The sequence below is a fragment of the Petromyzon marinus genome, chromosome 1, assembly GCF_048934315.1.
Source record: "Petromyzon marinus isolate PM22_M1 ecotype Great Lakes invasive population chromosome 1, UKy_Petmar_22M1.pri1.0, whole genome shotgun sequence".
In the NCBI taxonomy this organism is placed as follows: Eukaryota; Metazoa; Chordata; class Hyperoartia; order Petromyzontiformes; family Petromyzontidae; genus Petromyzon; species Petromyzon marinus.
This window is the reverse complement of record NC_133667.1, coordinates 20648559-20666941: the sequence shown is the minus strand read 5'-3', so window position 1 is coordinate 20666941 and position 18383 is coordinate 20648559. Positions and strand designations below refer to the sequence as shown.

General features: G+C 37.4%; 1 protein-coding gene across 4 annotated transcripts in view; it reads left to right on the top strand.

The window, feature by feature from the left end:
• The window catches only part of LOC116951546 (GON-4-like protein), a 63928-nt gene that overhangs the window by 9572 nt on the left and 35973 nt on the right, over positions 1-18383 (top strand). For all 4 annotated transcript variants that reach the window (XM_032970285.2, XM_032970372.2, XM_076065388.1 and 1 more), the window contains exons 7-13: positions 66-242; positions 2923-3118; positions 4717-4818; positions 5639-5679; positions 8802-8896; positions 10476-10677; positions 17843-17929. In XM_032970285.2, coding sequence (XP_032826176.2) covers positions 66-242; positions 2923-3118; positions 4717-4818; positions 5639-5679; positions 8802-8896; positions 10476-10677; positions 17843-17929 — 900 coding nt within the window. The remainder of the gene's footprint in view (positions 1-65; positions 243-2922; positions 3119-4716; positions 4819-5638; positions 5680-8801; positions 8897-10475; positions 10678-17842; positions 17930-18383) is intronic.

Genomic DNA, 18383 nt, shown 5'->3' with positions numbered 1-18383 from the left:
TTGTAACCGCGATCCATAGATAATTGTTTGTTTCTTGGACATGTTGTGTTTGTTTTTCTCTTTAGTCAATCCAAGTTGAAGAACCACAGCCCACAATTCAGAAGGTCAGGCACATTAGCGCCATGGTTGTGCCAATGGGGCCTCCCCCTCCCCTTCCAGCAAAGGACAGCACTTTTATTGAGAAGCTCAATGCTGTTGACGAAGAGTTGGCTTTCAGCAGCATTGTCGGATATCAATATCGGGTTAGTATCGCGTGATAGTGTAAATGTCAAATTTCATGATCATATTGTGTATTCAATCTTTGCTGTTCACGTAAACAAGTAATTTCGTTCTAAATAATATTTACTTTTTTTTTACGTTGGCCATTGTGCTCCTGTTAAGAATAACTGTTAGGTTTTGATTTTAAGCTTTCGTGACTGCAGTAATTCATATTCTTAGTTTTTTCGGTAAAGTCACGCTGAAGAGAAACAACAAAATAACAAAATATATATAAAACACTAAGAATATAACTGTTAGGTTATTAATTTAATTCACAGTAGCAGTGTGTATAGAGGGTAAGCAAATGTTACTATGGTATTCTACCAGAACCAGTGATATACCATATCTTCTTTTTTATTATGGCATTTGTTTACTCAGGAAAGCGTTGCTGAGTCTCATGCCTCTGTTCTGTCAAGTTTTCACAGTGGGAGTCGTTGATTGCTATCTATATTCAAATTGAGTAATGTGGGGTTACTCTTTCAAAGTTGGCTAATTTGGACCATAACGCCGGCACAGTGGCCTGCTCTGGCGCATGACGGCATGAGATCTCTCAAGTTCACTATGAAGCACACGGTGCATATTTTAATTATTACACCCACAGTAATAACCATGGCGGTCGCTGAATTCGAACCATGAACCAGTGCAACAAGTGGTGAACGTGCTACCAATAGGCCATGTCACTGCTTTTAAATACGAATTGCTTATCACAAAAATAAGCTTGTGTTTTTATTGTATTTGTAAAAGTGATAACTAAATTGTATGTGTTTCGATTTAAAGCTTTCGTGACTGCAAGGATTCATCTTCTTTGGTTCTTTCGGTAAAGTCACGTAGAATGAGAATAAAATAATAAATTGATAAAATAAAATAACACAATAATATTCTCACGACGTTTCGGCCACAACACAAGCGGCCTTCATCAGGTGAAGGGACGAGACTGTCAGGAGGACAGCGCTGTCCTCCAGACAGACAAAACTACCACAATAGTCTTCAATGTGTATTATAATAATGATCACAGACTTTTAATAAGCAGAATGTGGAAATTCATGTGACGTACGTATACCCTTTTAAAAAACGGCTGTTTGTTCCACGGTTATTGTGCTGTAGATTTTTATCATAGCTCACTGGCATTGATTCTGCATATGCAGAGTCTGGGATGAATGGGTTGGATATTCAAGGACGAAGAATGCTGCTTTATGAAAGTAGCTTGATATAAATTTAAAACACCGTACTTAAATTGTGAAGTCTAATTACATACAAGAAATTAGTCAACCCAAGGATATTTTATTCAATTAAAATGAATCAGAATGTGTTAGTGTATATCATTTAAATTGTATTTTTTAATATTATTCCATCAAAATGCTTCCTAATTGTAATTGAATAAAAGCAAAAAACCCACTTTTATTATTTTCAATTTATTATTTTTATTACATTTTTATGATTTTTAAGTTTATTATTTTATAAGAAATATATATTTACGTGACTTTACCGAAAGAACCAAGAATATGAGTCAGTGCAATTAAAGTGCTACCATGATAGAATACTAATGTGCCCTGACTGCTAGTGTTCAGTATTAAAAAGGTCCAGTGGGAAGTGTCCAAGGAAAAAATATGACCATATTATAAACTGAATGTGCTGTACATTGCTATGGGTGGTATGGTTAACAAAGAGATGAGACTATCATGATGTGATGACATTTATACATGACATCCCCATGCCATCATTTCATCTCCTAAAGCTTTATGATTTTGCCTTTTATATGAGGCAAATGCATCTCCAGTGAATCATCGGTGGCCATTTTTTCGTATTTGTTTATTAGGGCACAATGTACGATCGTTAATTTGTTTTATTCGTTTAACTTGAACGATTTTTCACTTTCGTCATAAGAATTTCACCGCATTGGCCTTTAACGTGTGACCACTTGACGCGCATCTGAATCCCGATATGTCGACATCACTTTCGATGCTTTTATATCTTTTCATCTCCTGTTTGTGTTCATTACTCTCTATTGCTGCTGTCCTATATTTTACAAAACGTTCATGACACTATCTTTTCATGTCTTCCTTCCATTGGTACATCCGAGCTGAGCCGGTATCGTGGGTTTTCTACTGGTTATGTTCTGTACTGAGCTAGAACCTGGCTCTGGGGGAGCAAACAGGGCCAGGAGTAGGGCTAATGACACGTTCACTGCGTCTGACATCAGCTGGCACGTATGTAGATGATGTGTTGGACTGCGTCACCACACATCTCCAACATACGTCTCAGCTAATTGCGTGTTAAGTTAATGGCGCATCTTGGCTTGTGCAGTGGAAAAACAGCCAAGTCTTCCTGAACCACCACTTCTGGATGGCACAACCCCATTGTAATATAAATAAATAAGCCTACACTTAGTGTAGTTGGATGCTTTTCAGTGATTTATTTGACTAGTTTGACTGTAAATGGCTGTTGGTGTTTATATGTTGGCAATACTTGAAATTACATACCCCTCACAATGGGAATGGAATTTCCACCAGTGGCTCAGGGCTGTAAAGAGTGACACCTCATGCTCATTGGAGTCGGAAACCACTTAAGACTTTTTTGAGTGCATTCATATGGAAATCCATATCATTGTGCCTGTTTTAACTTTTTTAAATGATGTGTGTGTTTTTTTATTGTTGCCATGTTCAGCCAGACGATGAAAACTTAATAGCATACCGCACACGCTCCAAGCGGACACTGAGGGACATGCCTATTGGGCAGCTAGAAGCAGAGCTGAATGCACCAGATATAACGCCAGATATGTACGAGCCGGCAGTTACCGAGGATGAAGATTGGAAGACTTGGCTGCATGGGCTTATGACAGACCCAGTAGATAATGCAGAAGGTAAGTAATTTGGCGATACGTTTTGCAGTATACTTGATTAACGTCTTGGAATCAAGAATATGCAGAAGAACAACATCTGTTGACAAATTGAATGTGCCAGATTCCTGTTGAGAATACGCATGCCATTCTTGTGTGAATAAACAGATGGGAGGAGAGGCAAGGCAGTTGTCGTTTGCCTGAAGCGAGGTGAACTTTGGCTATTTCAGGCATTTCAGAATCCTGTGGCGATAAGACTACCCTATAGATCCCTTGCCTGGTTCCGTGCCCGTTCAACCCCTCTTTTCACCATCTGTTGTAAGAGTAAATAAACATATATTAGTTCCAGTGCAATTTTCTGCCGATTTGGCCATTGTACAAAATCAGCGGGGGAAAGTGTTTTTTTGTCAAGTCGTGAATTAGGAGTCTAAACAATTATTTAGCTTTTTGCTTGTTTTGTTCCATATGACTTTGCAGGAAACAGTTTTGGTTTTGTGCTTTTATCTACTGTTAATCCAACTTTTCCCATGTGATCCTTATGGCGGGACCCCGGGGTCCCGAATAAACGGAAGTCAAAATCGTACTTCATTCATTTTTTTGGCTACTCTGTCCCACCGCGCACATAAACGCCGCGACCGACCTGGCGCGGATCATTATGTTGTCATGTCGTCCAAGCGCAGTGGGGACCATTTGCGCAGAAGAAACTTTGCTTAGCGCATCGTGTAGAGCTCGTCGCGAGGAATAGAATGCTGTATCGTTCACTTTCAACAGACATGAAAGGACGTCGCAACGCAATTGATGAGAGAGCCGGGGGCTTATGGGACCCCGGGGTCCCGCCATAAGGTTCTTATGTTATGGGCATAATACCTGTGTGTGATAAAAGTACATATTCAAAAGTTACTTTGACTTGTCCTCCCCTTGCTCCCAAAAAATTTAAACCTAAATCTGTGAATGTAATTTCAACGCTGTGTATTTTCAGGAACACAGTTAAAGTTTGTGTCACAAGTATTAAATTGATACGTATTTTGTAAATCCAGGCCTAAATTCATTAAATTAAATGATACTTAATTTTTATTTGCTAACGCACCCCCCTTACAACATGTATTTATTTTGGAAAATAAGCGTTATACAGTGCGGTTCGACTTGCGCGCTGTTTTTCAGGAACGCATGTCACGCGTTATGTGAGGGACGCCCATATGAGGTTTATATAAAATTAAACACCCTGCCCTTTAGTTGTGCTGAAATTCAAACGTCATTTTTTTGGGGATGTAAACCGACTCTTTTTTTAGTTTAACACGTAGACTCTTTTTATACAAATGCAAAAAAGACAAGAATATACTGGGTACAAAATGCCACACTGTCCTAATTTCATTTTTCTATTCTACTAATTAGTTTGAAAAAAATCAAGACATTTACAGCAAGTGTACTTAAGAACTATGGCTCACTCAAAGTTGCCTAAGCCACCAAACAATCCGTGCGATTTATGATTCAGTGTAACTTCTCAAGTGTCCAAATAATTCAACTAAAGGCACTTAAAACAAAGAACCTAAATGTAGTGGAACAAACCTCCCAAGCCATTCTGTGCAGCTTACGTTTACATTTTGTGCTTGATTGTCCACTAGACAACGATGATGAAGAGGATGACCCAGAATACAATTTCCTGGAGGACCTTGATGAGCCTGATGTGGAGGACTTCAGGAATGATCGTTCTGTCCGGATAAGCAGTAAGTCTACTCACCTTCTACCTCACATTCAGACTTAAAGTGATGATTCTCCTGATATAAAATTATTAGTAAGTCTACTAAATGTATAATTAGTCATATCTTCCTTGGAAAAAATGTTAATCCTAATAGATTCTCACTTGGCTGTACAAAAAGAATAATGTCATCCTGATTGTAGTTAGTGGCCATTGGTTGTTTACAATAAGCCTTGCTTGTAATTCATTTATGAAAAAATGTTACTTCCTGTCAATGTGTCGTGAAAGGACTATGTGAATACACACAACCAGCTCATTATGAAACATGTTTTTTGTCGGGATTAATGCTCGCTGACACATTCAAATGCAAATTCTGTATTTACTCACTGCATACATCTTTGTGAAAAATAATAAAGACGCTGGTAAAACTTAAGACCTAGTCTATGATAAACAAGTATTTGAGTTTGATAATACAGTAATTAGTATGAATGTGATTTTTTTTTAATAAACAATTGTTTTGAAAATTACAATTTTATATCAATATTTTCTTAACTATTTTATGTCCATGACTTAGTTTTCCTGATCTTAACATAGATGCATGAAAATTAAATACATTTTTACAGTGCAGAGCGTGAAATGCAGATGTTTAAGTCTCAGTTTAATGTTCTCCTAGAAATAAAGAACAGGACACTAACATTGTTCGAAAACAATTGTATAAGAATTAATGCTTAAAAATTATAGATAGTGGTGGTATCTTTAAAACTATACTGTTCATGTTATGTTACTTTTACATTTTTTGTTAGTTTGTTTTTATATATTGGTTGAAAGAAGCTGTGTTTTTTTTGCAGAAAAGGAAGTCAATGAATTAATGGAAGAACTCTTTGAAACGGTGAGTTTAGTCTGTCTTTAAAGGATTAAATCCATGTTGCAGAATGAATAACACTACAATTGTGTGTAAGGTTACAAAAAGAAGAAAAGGAATATGCAACCAAAACATTCTATTTTTCTTACCTTGTGAATATACTTACCAAGGTTTATGTGTCCTGGGTTGGTTGACAGCGATGAAGCAGCGGATATTTTAGGCCAATTAGCAATGATAATTTTTGTAGTGTTCAATAGATGTTTCCTCTTGAAACCAAATTTAAGGTGGAATGAGCTTGTATTGTTTTATTCTGTGCTGCGAAGAAGAGTTTCGTAATAAAAAAACATTTCGAAAAAATGTCATTCCTTTGACTAGACTGGAAAAATATGTGATAGGATGGGTCACTGCCAGGTCACGGCAGGTCGGTCATGCTCTAGGGACCCCACGCCCCCTTGCCTTTTCTGTTTCTCTCATCCACAGCAGACATGATAGAGATGATGAGCACAACACACATTACAGATATGTGGGATAGTAATTCGCCCACCTGTGTTTACGGATACATATTTTCTACTTTGATCAAGTTAAGAATATTTTTTTTGAACATTGGAGTGAATTTAGCTGCCTCCATCACCTGTATCATCTCCGATTAGCACGGTTGGCTATGTAGTGCGAAATAAGTTATCCATACATACACCTGCATACATGTACTAATTAAAAAGCGCTCTTACAGATTTTAAATAGATAGAACATAACGCCAATGCAAAAAATAGGGTCAGAATGAAGTCAGCCAGCTGTGTCGGTTAGGGTTTAAAATAGTCCACACTTTCTCGACCGAGAGACTACTGAACATTTCAGCAAATCTTCTGTATTTTGTGTAGATATATGCATTATATGGAACATATGTTAAATATGTGGGAAGATATGTATAAAATCATTTGTGAATAAGAGGATATTTTCTCGTATCTACGAAAAGATCCATGGAGCATATTATTGTTGGCGGAACATTCCCATGATTCCTGCTTGTTGCGCATGTAATATTGAGCCAGTCACACGAGCAATTACGTATTCTGTGCAGCCAACCAGACTATCCTAAGCATATTCTTAGCTCTTTCGGTAAAGTCACGTTGAAGGGAAACAATAAAATATATATAAAACAATAAAAATTCTCACGACGTTTCGACCATAACACAAACGGTCATCATTGGGTGTGAAAATGCTTTTCACACCTGATGATGACCGTTTTGTGAAAATGCTTTTCACACCTGATGATGACCGTTTTGTGTTATGGTCGAAACGTCGTGAGAAATTTTTTTGTTTTATATATATTTTATTATTTTATTGTTTCCCTTCAACGTGACTTTACCGAAAGAGCTAAGAATATGAATTACTGCAGTCACGAAAGCTTTAAATCAAAATTTATCCTCAGCATGCCACTTTGTATTAAATTCAACTAAAAAATTCACCAGATGTCATTAATATTAAAGATTTACTGGAGAGATAGCCTTTACAAAAAAGTTGGTGGTCATGACATTTTTATGAAGGCTATCACCAGTATTGTATCTATAGCTACTTCCTTTGCACATACTAATAATCACCCACATGTTATGACATCACTCGCGTTAATTTTAATTGTCAAAATGACATTGATTCATAAATCATTCTCCATTGATAAATTATAGGAGCATTCATTTGCGCTTTAGCATTATGGAGTGGAGCAGTTCACCATGACCCCTTAAGTGTTATGTTTATTCTGCCCGTCACATGATAAAACTAAAGTGACACTTGGGCTTCCCCAGTTGCTAGGCGTAAGGGCCAATTGCTTCGGTTTCCTTACACGTGTCTTTGAGATAAATCATAAACACTAAAACAAGCTTGGCCATCCTGAGCACGTGCGAGTACTTTCTGGAGTCCATTTACACCGACAATGCGAGACTACGGGCTCTATGTCCATGCTTGCAAGGCAGTCTTTAGCTCCCTCGATGTTTCCAGCTTATTTTATTTTAACCAGGTGAGAACTCAAGAGACCAGGATAGTCTCATTTGCTCGCGTGACCTGGGTAACAAAAATGGCAAAAGCAACAATGAAATCAAATTTTAAAAAATGGCTGAAGCAAAATTAAAGTACAACAATGAAACAAAACAAATGAGAAAAAACGATGTAACATGATACATCAAACATTACACAACCATGAATCAATATTAATACATTCGCTCTATGTCCATAGTCTGCACTTGGCCATGTGGGTTGAGCAGGGAGCGATCTATCTTGCTACTGGGAGAAACAATTTTGGGTCATGTGTGAAGCACTGAGGTCAGAGTGCAATTTACTTTTATCTTAATTATTGGACTTTTGTTTGAGGAATGGATGAATGATTTTGAATGTTTTTTTTGCAATTGTGGAAAACATAATTTAGCTTAAAAAAAATTAGCATTCAGTTAACGTTTATAATTTTCCAATTAAGGTTGTTAATTATTCATTTGTTATATTTTAAGAATTTGTTTGGTTAACAGAAGCAGCAATACAATAAAAATAACGAGGATAGGTTTTCCCCTTTTTTCTGGCAACAACAGGTGTTAAGATGTTAAAACACCAAACTGAAACCTTTTACAAGGAATCATGTCTGCATTAACCACAATACTTGTGGTCAGAATGCAAACAAAAAACGTACTCTGATAATATATGCATTGTCTTTGAAACTGATTGGTCCACACCAGAGACTAGGCTCAAAAGAAAGCTGTCTCTGGTGTGGACAAATCAGTTTCAAAGACAATGCCTGTAAATATGTTAAGCCAGTAGTCTTGCTTGACTTATTCTGAATTTTGATATTGTAGATATATAAATATAAAACGCAACACATTTGTCAATACCACTGTCTTAAATAAATAATATAACATCGGAAACGTTTTAGACAATGGCCTTTCTTCATAGCACATGGGAAGCAAATTAGCCCTTGTGCCCTGAGGAAGGGCCAGTGGCCAAAACGTCATCGATTATATATTCTTTCTTTTAAGGCAGTGTTATTGACAAATGTGTTAAATTCTCATTGTTGATTGTGCTTGTGAACCACTGCCAACATAGTATCACCATGTATTGTTTAGCTCTATTGTCTACCAAAATGTCCTTAATTCATCCCTTCACATGATTTCAAGTTTGGAGATGAGGCAGGCTCTCAAGAGTGGGAGGAGGAGGTTGAAGAAGAAGCCGATCAACAAGAGGCTGATTTCAATACCCCTCAGACAATCAGGTACGTTGCAAATGTAGTTGTTCACATATCCATTCCGGCTGTTCACCTTTCAGCACCACGCAGGTACATTCCGCATTCGATCTCCTGTTGTACACATACATTTGCAACAACATCATTGCCTAGATGTATATTTAGTTGTGTTTGTCACTTCTGTATAAAAGCAAACTTGTCATTTAATAAATGTAGCGGTAATTAAGCTGTGAAAAAGAAGACGGGATTGGAGAATACCTGAAGGGGGGGACATTTAGCAGGAAAGAAGGGATCGGGGTGGCTTAGAGGAACTTTGGAAAGTTCCAGAGAATTTGGGGAGAGAGAAGGTATATGAGAGGTGTGTGTCGTGTGTTTGGTGCTCTGGGAGAGAAGGCGTGCTGTGGGTGTGCACGTGTTGTGGTATATGTATATATGTGGAACTTCTTTCGTGCCGTACGTAACCAACCATGCTAATCGAAGGTGCAAAGAGGTGAATAAAAGCCTTACGGGAATTTTGTCTTATGGACTCCCTTTCAAAAACATCATTGTGCATTCATGAGACAATTGGTAAATGTTTTGTTGATTGGGCCAGATATTTGTGATGAAGGTTCCATTAAGGAGGGGCGGTGAGCACCTTGTTGTAAATTCTGTTTAGCATGAGGCGGGTGAGTGTTTTATGAAGCCTGTAATAAATTACATGAGTTCTAGGAAGATAGAGCTGGAACGGCTTGACACGGCCATTGATTTTTTTTGTCTGAATACAACATGATTGTGAGAACTCTAATGCTTGCAGCATATTTACCATGACATTTTCATGTGTTTTGATGATTACATTTAGTAGTGAGGAAGTGATCACCAGTAGTGCAGAAGTAACTGACAATAAAGCAATATTCACTTACAATTAAGATTCTGATTTTTTACAACAATGAAGTATGGGTGATCAGTCACAGCAACGCTGAATTCTCTCAAACTCCGACAGCATTGCCAGATTAGGATTGGGGCAAAGTTTTGATGCCTTGAAAGCGTTACAGAAAAGGGAAATCATACTCAAATTACTGGGAGGTATTTAAATCAGCTATAATTCAGACAGCAGCAGAGGTACCTCATGTAAAAAATATGAAAAGGAATTGTCAAATAATTCGAAGTAAGATTCCTTAAATATTTAGTAATACTTTGTAAGGCAGATGTATTATTGTAATGCAGTGTTTAGTTTGTAGGTCTCTGAATGATAAATAAACGTGTATTGTTGGTTTTTCTTATGAATAGAATATTTGTCATAATTTATACAATGTATTTATTTCGTTACAAAAAACTAATGAATATTCGACTCCATAATTTTAATGTACAATGCTTTTTTCATTGCACTTTTAACAAGTTTTACTTTCAAAATAATTATGAAATAAAGGTTATACACTACCTCTAGAAATAGCACAGCATTGTGCAATTACCACTCTTTGCCGAAAGTGGTAAGTGTGCCACTGTTTTCCGCACACCATGAATCACACAAATTGTAGAAACACTTGTTAAAATTTAAACCCGAGTGTTTAAATACAGGACAACAAAAATTCCCTCTTTAAATGCATGTTGTTTTTGTGCTTTTGAACATCAGATTTGAGGAACCCCTGGCAAATGTCATTATGGACTGCCGGCAAACGGTTAAGACACAGCTGGACCTTTTGAGGATGAGGAAAAGTAATATCAAGAAAAAAGCACCTAATTCTCCAGGAAACAAGGAAGAGGAGAAGAAAGTCCTTTGCTCTTTTTCCTTATCTCCAGAGCAGCATACCATGCTCCAGCAGCAAATGCAGCAGGTAGGAGAATATACCTATCGATATGCAACCGATAAAAATGTGTGCACAGCACTCAGTTTGCACGTATGTCAAGTTGAAGCGGCAGTCACAACTAATGCTGTTTACGTCTCCACACGTTGCAATTTTTGCTTTCCTGCTCGATCTTTTGGCTGTAGTGAAGTTGACCTCCAGGGTCCACAGTAAAGGTGTTATGATTTACTCAGCGACTTGAGAATTGATTCAGGGGTTGAGACTAGACTATACGATACAATACAGGTGCCATTAAAATTCTAGATGTGGTTTAAGTCGTTTTTAAATCATAATAACAAGGATCCTAGGCAGCCAGAAGTGTATTTACCAAGCCTACTTGAAGAGTGAATTACGAAGAGATCAGGGGTATGCAAAGAGTAGATATCTGGATCAGGGGAATGCAATAACATTACTTAGGCTATAAAGTAATGTAAAACTAGAAGAGTAAATGCTTTAATTTCGACTTAAAAACAGAGAGGTTACTGGTCTCTCAAGACACTTACTGGGAGAGAGTTTCAGAGAAGGTGGTGCATTTTAGCTGAAAGAGCATCTATCTGCTTTCTTGCCATGTTATATTACAAACGTCAAACATGCTCACCCTTTGATGATTTGCTTAACATCCTCCATACATTTGTATTCAATGAATAGAAGCGTTTTATAGTTGTTTTGTCTAGTACCCTTCCACATACTTGCCCTCTATAATGTTAATATGATACACTGACTAATTTTTTTATAATTTTACTCGTTGCTAAATGTTGTTAAACCCCATATCTACTAATGTAATACATCTCTTCCTTTTTATGATTACCTGTATTATGCACGTTAAATACCTTATCACATTTTTCTCAACGTTATTTATTACCTTCAAATCTTTACTTTCAAACCTGCACCTGTGCCGAATATCAAAGAGTCGCTCTGCTCAACGCTGCAGCCAATTTTATTTTAGTAAGCAACCTCGCATTAAGACCCTAATTTCTATCCACAGCTGTAATACCCCAACCAAGGTACTAGCTAAAACAACTATGTAATCTTAATTCTCCTAGGTTCTCAATTACAAATTACAAATGGCGACCCCTTTGTTTTCTGCTGCCTGTGAACTATTAGGGGTTTAAATGGACACAGAATAATGTCATTGAACAAAGTGGGTGGCAACATACACCCCCAATGAATGTGAGTTCTCTTGTCAAACTACTCTGTCTGTCCTAAACATTTGGCTCATCTTGCCTGGACTGCCATAGCAACTAGTGTTGCTATTTGTATTTTAAAGTGCTTAAAGATGCTGTAGCATTTAAGCACCAAGTAAATGTAAATTCTAATAATCTGAGAATTTCTGTAGACAGAATATTATTATTGTAAGCTATAAAAATGTTGTGATGTATTTCCAGCTGATCAATATTTTCGGTCTGATAGTAGTATTTTATTATTGTAACTCTCTGTGCCTTAACCCACACTGCATTTATATTTCAACTTCTATATGCTTGTGTGTCATTAAGCAAAACTTTCTTTGAATACTCAGTTAACTTCCCTAGAATACTGTGTAAATGCATTGTGCCATTGTTATTCCCCTGTTTTCTTTAATTCCATTCATGTAATCGTATAATAGTCTTTTTTAGGCTTTTGGCAACTTTGCCGATAATATCATCCGTTTCAGGGTGCTATGACAAAGTGCACTTTGCAATGGACTCTCACCCCATTTATAAAACTTGTGCTGACAGCACCTGATACACGATAAATACAAAGTAACGGTGCGAAGCCATGGCAGCCAGGCACAAGCGAGCCATCTTTCTCATCTGCATTGTATCTATCAGAAAGGGAGATGAAGCATTTGTCAAAATGTTGTGTCACCTATGACTTTAGTTGTTGCACTAGAAAGGCATTCATGATAAAGGTTTTTTGGGTTAGATTGCATAAGTATAAATGTCATCTTCGGGTGATTTTGGCAAAATCTCCCGATCATGCTGGAAGTAATTACCAGTGAAACGTCATACTCAAATTGTAAATGTTGTGGATTAACTCTTCAATACACAGGTAGGCTGATATAGTAAGTAATTGGCTTGTTCTGTTTACGTGAGAAACCTTACTAATTGGCTATGTCGCGTGGTGGCGGGTTAAGAGCATATTTATACTTAAGTGATCTAATCCAATAAAACAGCTCTGAACCATTTCTTCAGCCACATCAAGTACATACACCCAGCCATCAAATTCACCTTGGAGGTGGAAAAAGAAGTACCATTCTTGCATGTTTTAATCGAAAGGAGACCAGATGGCTCAGTGGGACACAGGAAAGCCACCCATACTGATGCCTACCTAAAACCTGACTCCCACCACCATCCATCCCAGAACAATTCCCTCATCAAAACTCTTCACCATAGAGCTCGATGTATTTCCGACCGTCATCACCAAGCCAGTGAACTGGAACACGTACACCAAGCCCTCAAGATGAATGGATTTTCAGATGACACAATCCGTAAAGCTATCGCCCCAACCGTTGCGAAAGAACCATCTGAGGACCCAATCAAAACCATCACCTTGCCATACATAGCAGGGGTCACTAAAAATATTTCCAAAATCATGAGCAAACTCAAGATCCAGGTTCAATTTAACAGTACATCAAATTCATGATCTGATCCCATCTGTGAAGGATGTCATCCCTGACATGCAATACCCCGGTGTCTACAAACTAAGCTGTGTTGCGGCAGTAGTTACATTGGGGAAACTAAGCGACATGTCTCGGACCGTGTTCGTGAACATAAGGCAGATCTGAAACACGGTAGGACCAATTACCTCGGCCGTGGCTGATCATTGTTTTAATGTGGTGGGCTCACGTGAAATTGATTTCTCTTAGACGAAGGTACTTTACAAACCCACTGGCTATCAACAAAGATTCGTCCATGAAGCCATCCATATATATAGACAGACACAATTTCAACCGAGAAGATGGGTACAAACTGAGCAATCATTGGAAGGACGTTATCAACCATTTTACGTCAATTGGCTATGATGTTACCATCCTACCACCTTCCGATGTTAGTTGTGCTTTATGCCCATTTCAAACTTGCGCTTTCTTCACAGTCACTTCGCGCGCCAACCCCTTGGTTGCGGCGCTGCGATCTTCCATTAACATGCTAATTTTTACCTGGCAGCCCTTTGATTGGTGGAAACCGAACCACCGCTGGGCTCGTTGCCGAACACTTTCATTATCATTGGCTGCTGACATTTGGGCTATGCCCATTTCAAACCTTTATAAACAGTTTCCCTTGGAAGCTAAACCCCCCTTTTCCTGAAGACGACCGCTTGCGTTGTGATCGAAACGTCGTAGTTTTTTTGTTATTTTCTTTGAACCTATCTACGTGACTTTCCCAAAAGACCCAAGAATGTGAATTCCTGCAGTCACAAAAGCTTTAAGTCAAGATGAATAATATTGGTCACAAAACTGGAAAGACATATACCTACTTATACACCATTGTTATGGGACTGCAATATCCCACAATTTTAAGGAACTTAAAGTTTCGTGATTCCAAACATGGTCACCTTATAGCGATTCACAAAAGAGAATCGTAAAGACGTTTGTAATTGATGCGTCAATATATTTTATCTGTTTAATCCATTTTAACTGAAATAAATTATATTTGATCCATAAGGTGTTATGGTATTAAAGTAGAAGTCATTCTCTCCACTGGAGCACATGATGTGGGAGTGGAGCACTGGGACCATTTGGCTATTCCATGTTTTCTTTGCGTTTGTGTTCGGAAATTATATAAATTGAAAACATAACTTAAGTGGAAAAAAATACGTGGAAGTTAAAATGTTTATTTTGCTTATTTACCTACTTACATTTCGGTTCCTGCCCATACAAAATATTACATTTCTATTGTTGGTGGCAATACTGACAGCTTGGCAATGGCAGCATGTGGCAGTTGGTAATAAAGAAAACATTAAGATGTCTGCGAATATATCTCAAAATGGATAAATTGCAAAGATATTGTATTCTAAATGCCCTTACATTGCAGCAGTATTCGGTCTCAAAGTATCAAAAATAAGCAATATACAATGGTGGAAGTGTGAATGGGAAAGGTTTGCATTAATCTTTAAAAAAATAATAATTGGTATGAAAACCAGCAACAACAACAATAATATTGTTGTAGGACTCTTTGGAGGTCATACAAATGTGCACCAGGGTGAATTATACATCTGGAAACATTGGAGATTTCACTTCTGTAACACAGTCTTGCCTAGGAAAGAGATGTTTTGGTGTTGTTATGGTCCCGAAATAATGATCGACCTCATTGTGTATAAAATAGGCTTATGAAGAGACTCAAGAAGTAGCCCTGTCACGAAGCCTTCCGGGATGTTTGTTCGAAACGTAGTGGTGCACTACTTAGTTAGAAATGCACTTGGCCATGACTTGATGCAGATAGGTTAACTCAAATATAATTCATATATAATGGTAATAAAAGCCCCCAAACGTTGTCATGTTCATAGTTGTTGGCAGATTATGTGTGTATATATATGGTGGTAACAGGCCCAGCGATAGCGCGGTCACCAACCTTCGCAGAGGTTCGCCGTTAAAATCTGGCATATGATTATCTGTACAAGTAGGCGCCGTCTTCTTCCCAGTGGGCTTTAAAGTTCCTGTAACATCGTTTTGGTTTTGGCATCATGATCCACATTTGAAAACTTGGGATTCCACGCAGCAACATCGCCCCCTTCTGTGAAGCAACTAAATACTGTTTCTGAGAAAAACAGCACTGCTCTTCGAGCCTTGCACTATAAGAATGGTGTGAATAACAAATGCGCTCATGATTTTACTTATATTTTGCCCATGTGAATATGAGGTGATCATCTCCATTGATAGCCTCGAGAGAGACTTATTTGCTCCATAGGACAACTACGGTTGACTGCATATAAAGTGGCACTTTTTTTATTGAGCACAGATGGGTGGTGCTTTATAGCAGAGGTGATAAAAGGTTCACCTTAATAGTTTATCCTTGCAGGGAAAAGTAGAAGTAAAACAAAATTGTATATATTTTGATGTAACGCTTTCGTGACTGCAGTAATTCATATTCTTTGCTCTTTCGGTAAAGTCACGTTGAAGGGAAACAATAAAATAATCAAATTTATAATGATGATCGTTTGTGTTGTGGTCGAAACGTCGTGAGAATTTTTATTGTTTTATATATATATTATTGTTTCCCTTCAACGTGACTTTACCGAAAGAGCTAAGAATAAAAATTGTATATGTTTACATAATAATGGTCTTTGTGTCTGATTACTGAAATGGGTCATAAATTTATATAAAAATCCATATACGGTCTCGTGGATATTTTGATCATGATTGCATGGATATTGAGATCATAATTCCTGTACAGATCGTGATGAGCGACGTGAAGGATTAAAATATGTCAACCAGAGTTGGATGGTCATGTTGTGTACTGCTAGTTTAATCCAAAATCAGCGGAGGTCCCCTTAAAAGGAACGTTGAAGTTCCAGGGCTTCTGTGCATTGTTCGCACATGGCTTCCTTTGAGACTAATGCACAGATGAACCCAGGTATTTACTATGCTAGACTATCGGGAATTATATTGGTGCAATAAATGTGGTGGTAAAGGTAAAAAAAGAAATCGCTTTTCTGCTAGTGACTTAAATTTGGATAACTACATTTAATGGTATACTGTATTTGGCGGTGGTGTGCTTTGCCATCATTAGCGACAACACCACACGTGTTGTTGTTTTGATAGGGAAAACACTTTCCACAGTTATGTAAGTAAGTTTAGGCTTTAAGCCAGCGTAAACAGATTTAATATTTGGCATTAGTAGGAGTATGACGCATTAAACAGTTTACATTGCATGGGTATTTATGTTTTATGTTTTTGCGTCATTAAAAGGACAAATAGGTTTTAATGATTAACACAGTATTCATGTAACTTTAGTCATTTTATTCTTCCAATATATGGCCCTGTTATTTTGTTTTTATTATTCCTTATATTGACTGGTCAGGTGGCACTGTGCAAATCACACGAGAAAACTAACTTATATCTTGCTTAGGGGTTGACTTAGGTCATAATTTAGTGTCAATCAAACGGCCTACTTGGCGGGCAGTTATCAGTGGTGACTATAAACTGGCTCCTATAATAAGGATTTATAATTTCAAATATTGCCTCAAGTCTTCCAATAAAGTTGGGAACCTTTGCATACTTGCATAAGCAATGTGAATATATATTTAAAATATGTAATTGTTTAAACTATAAACCAAGCAAAATTATTGTTTTAAGTCTTAATATTGAACTTGAAAATATCTTAAATCAGCCAAAAGTAAATCGAATGTTCAATGGGGCAAAGTTTATTGAGGTATTTGTTAATGGTACTGTGATATATTGTCATGGTCGAGTGGGTGTGCGTTTGCCACTTTTTGCAGAGGTTCGCAGTTCGAGACCCACGACCGCCCTGGTTAATACTCTGGGTATATTTTGCTATGAATACCCCCCTTCCCGCTTCACAATGGACGTTAAAAGGTCCTGTGATGTTACTGGGAATAAATAGGCCATGAATGTTTGCCATGTAGGACCAAATATGACACAATTACCAGCAGATTACTCAATTGGGATAACATAGCACCATCGCCCACTGCTGTGAAACGACAGCATATATAAAAAATAGGATCTTGATTATAACCTTCTGCAATTACTGTACAAATACCAAATGTGATCATGATTTCACTTGATTTCTGTACTATTCTAGAAAGTATGCAAGTCATCAATATTACACTTTAAACGTACATTTGGCTTTGTGGTTATGAACGGCATTTGCTTAGGTACATATTTTTTATTTGTGATAAATAGTCACAATATTACGCCGATAATTAGTTACATTTTTAAGGTCTGTATGTATTTTGCATTTTCCTCCTTTATTTGTGAAGATGGAGCACTCTCTGAGTTTAAATAACCTATCACAATGTGAAACACTTATTCAAGGTTGGAAAATCGGTAATATACATTAGTGTTTACTGAAGCAGACTAAGCAATTATGCATGTTGTACTTAAGTGGATAGTTATTTTGATGCATAAAGGAAATAATATATTTTTTGTGGGTTTGTTGCATAATGTAGCTTTCTTAATTTTTAAAATGTTTAATATTTCACACCCTGTCTGTTCCATTAGCATGTTCAACTCCTGACACAAGTTAACCTGCTGTCAACTGACAATCCAAGTCTTTCCTCGGACGCTCACCTCTGCAGGACATATCTCGTACGTTCAGTATACAACAACATTAATGCACCATTCTGTTACATGTAGTGAACTACAGCAAAGGCTATGTTATATGGCATCCATGGAGAATGGAGGGTGCCGATTAGTCAAATATGCCAGTTATCTGAGAGTTCTACTTATGGTTCAACAAATTTGCCAAGTACATAACACTTTTCAAAAAAGAAACAACCTACATTTTAACTGTGATAGAAGACAATATACTTATTTACAGAGGTACACACCAGTCACTTGTAGAGCATTCCATGTTGATTGTAGAGAAGTAGCGGGTCCGTTTAGAGTTCAGTTCATTTTTTCAGTTTATTTATTTTGGTATAGCCCTGTGAGCCAATTCGGCTCTTGAATGAGGTGCAACCACAACAAACAAAAAACAAAAACACGAACAAGAAAACATCTTAAAGTGACTATGTGACTGCAAACAGAAAATTTATGGAAA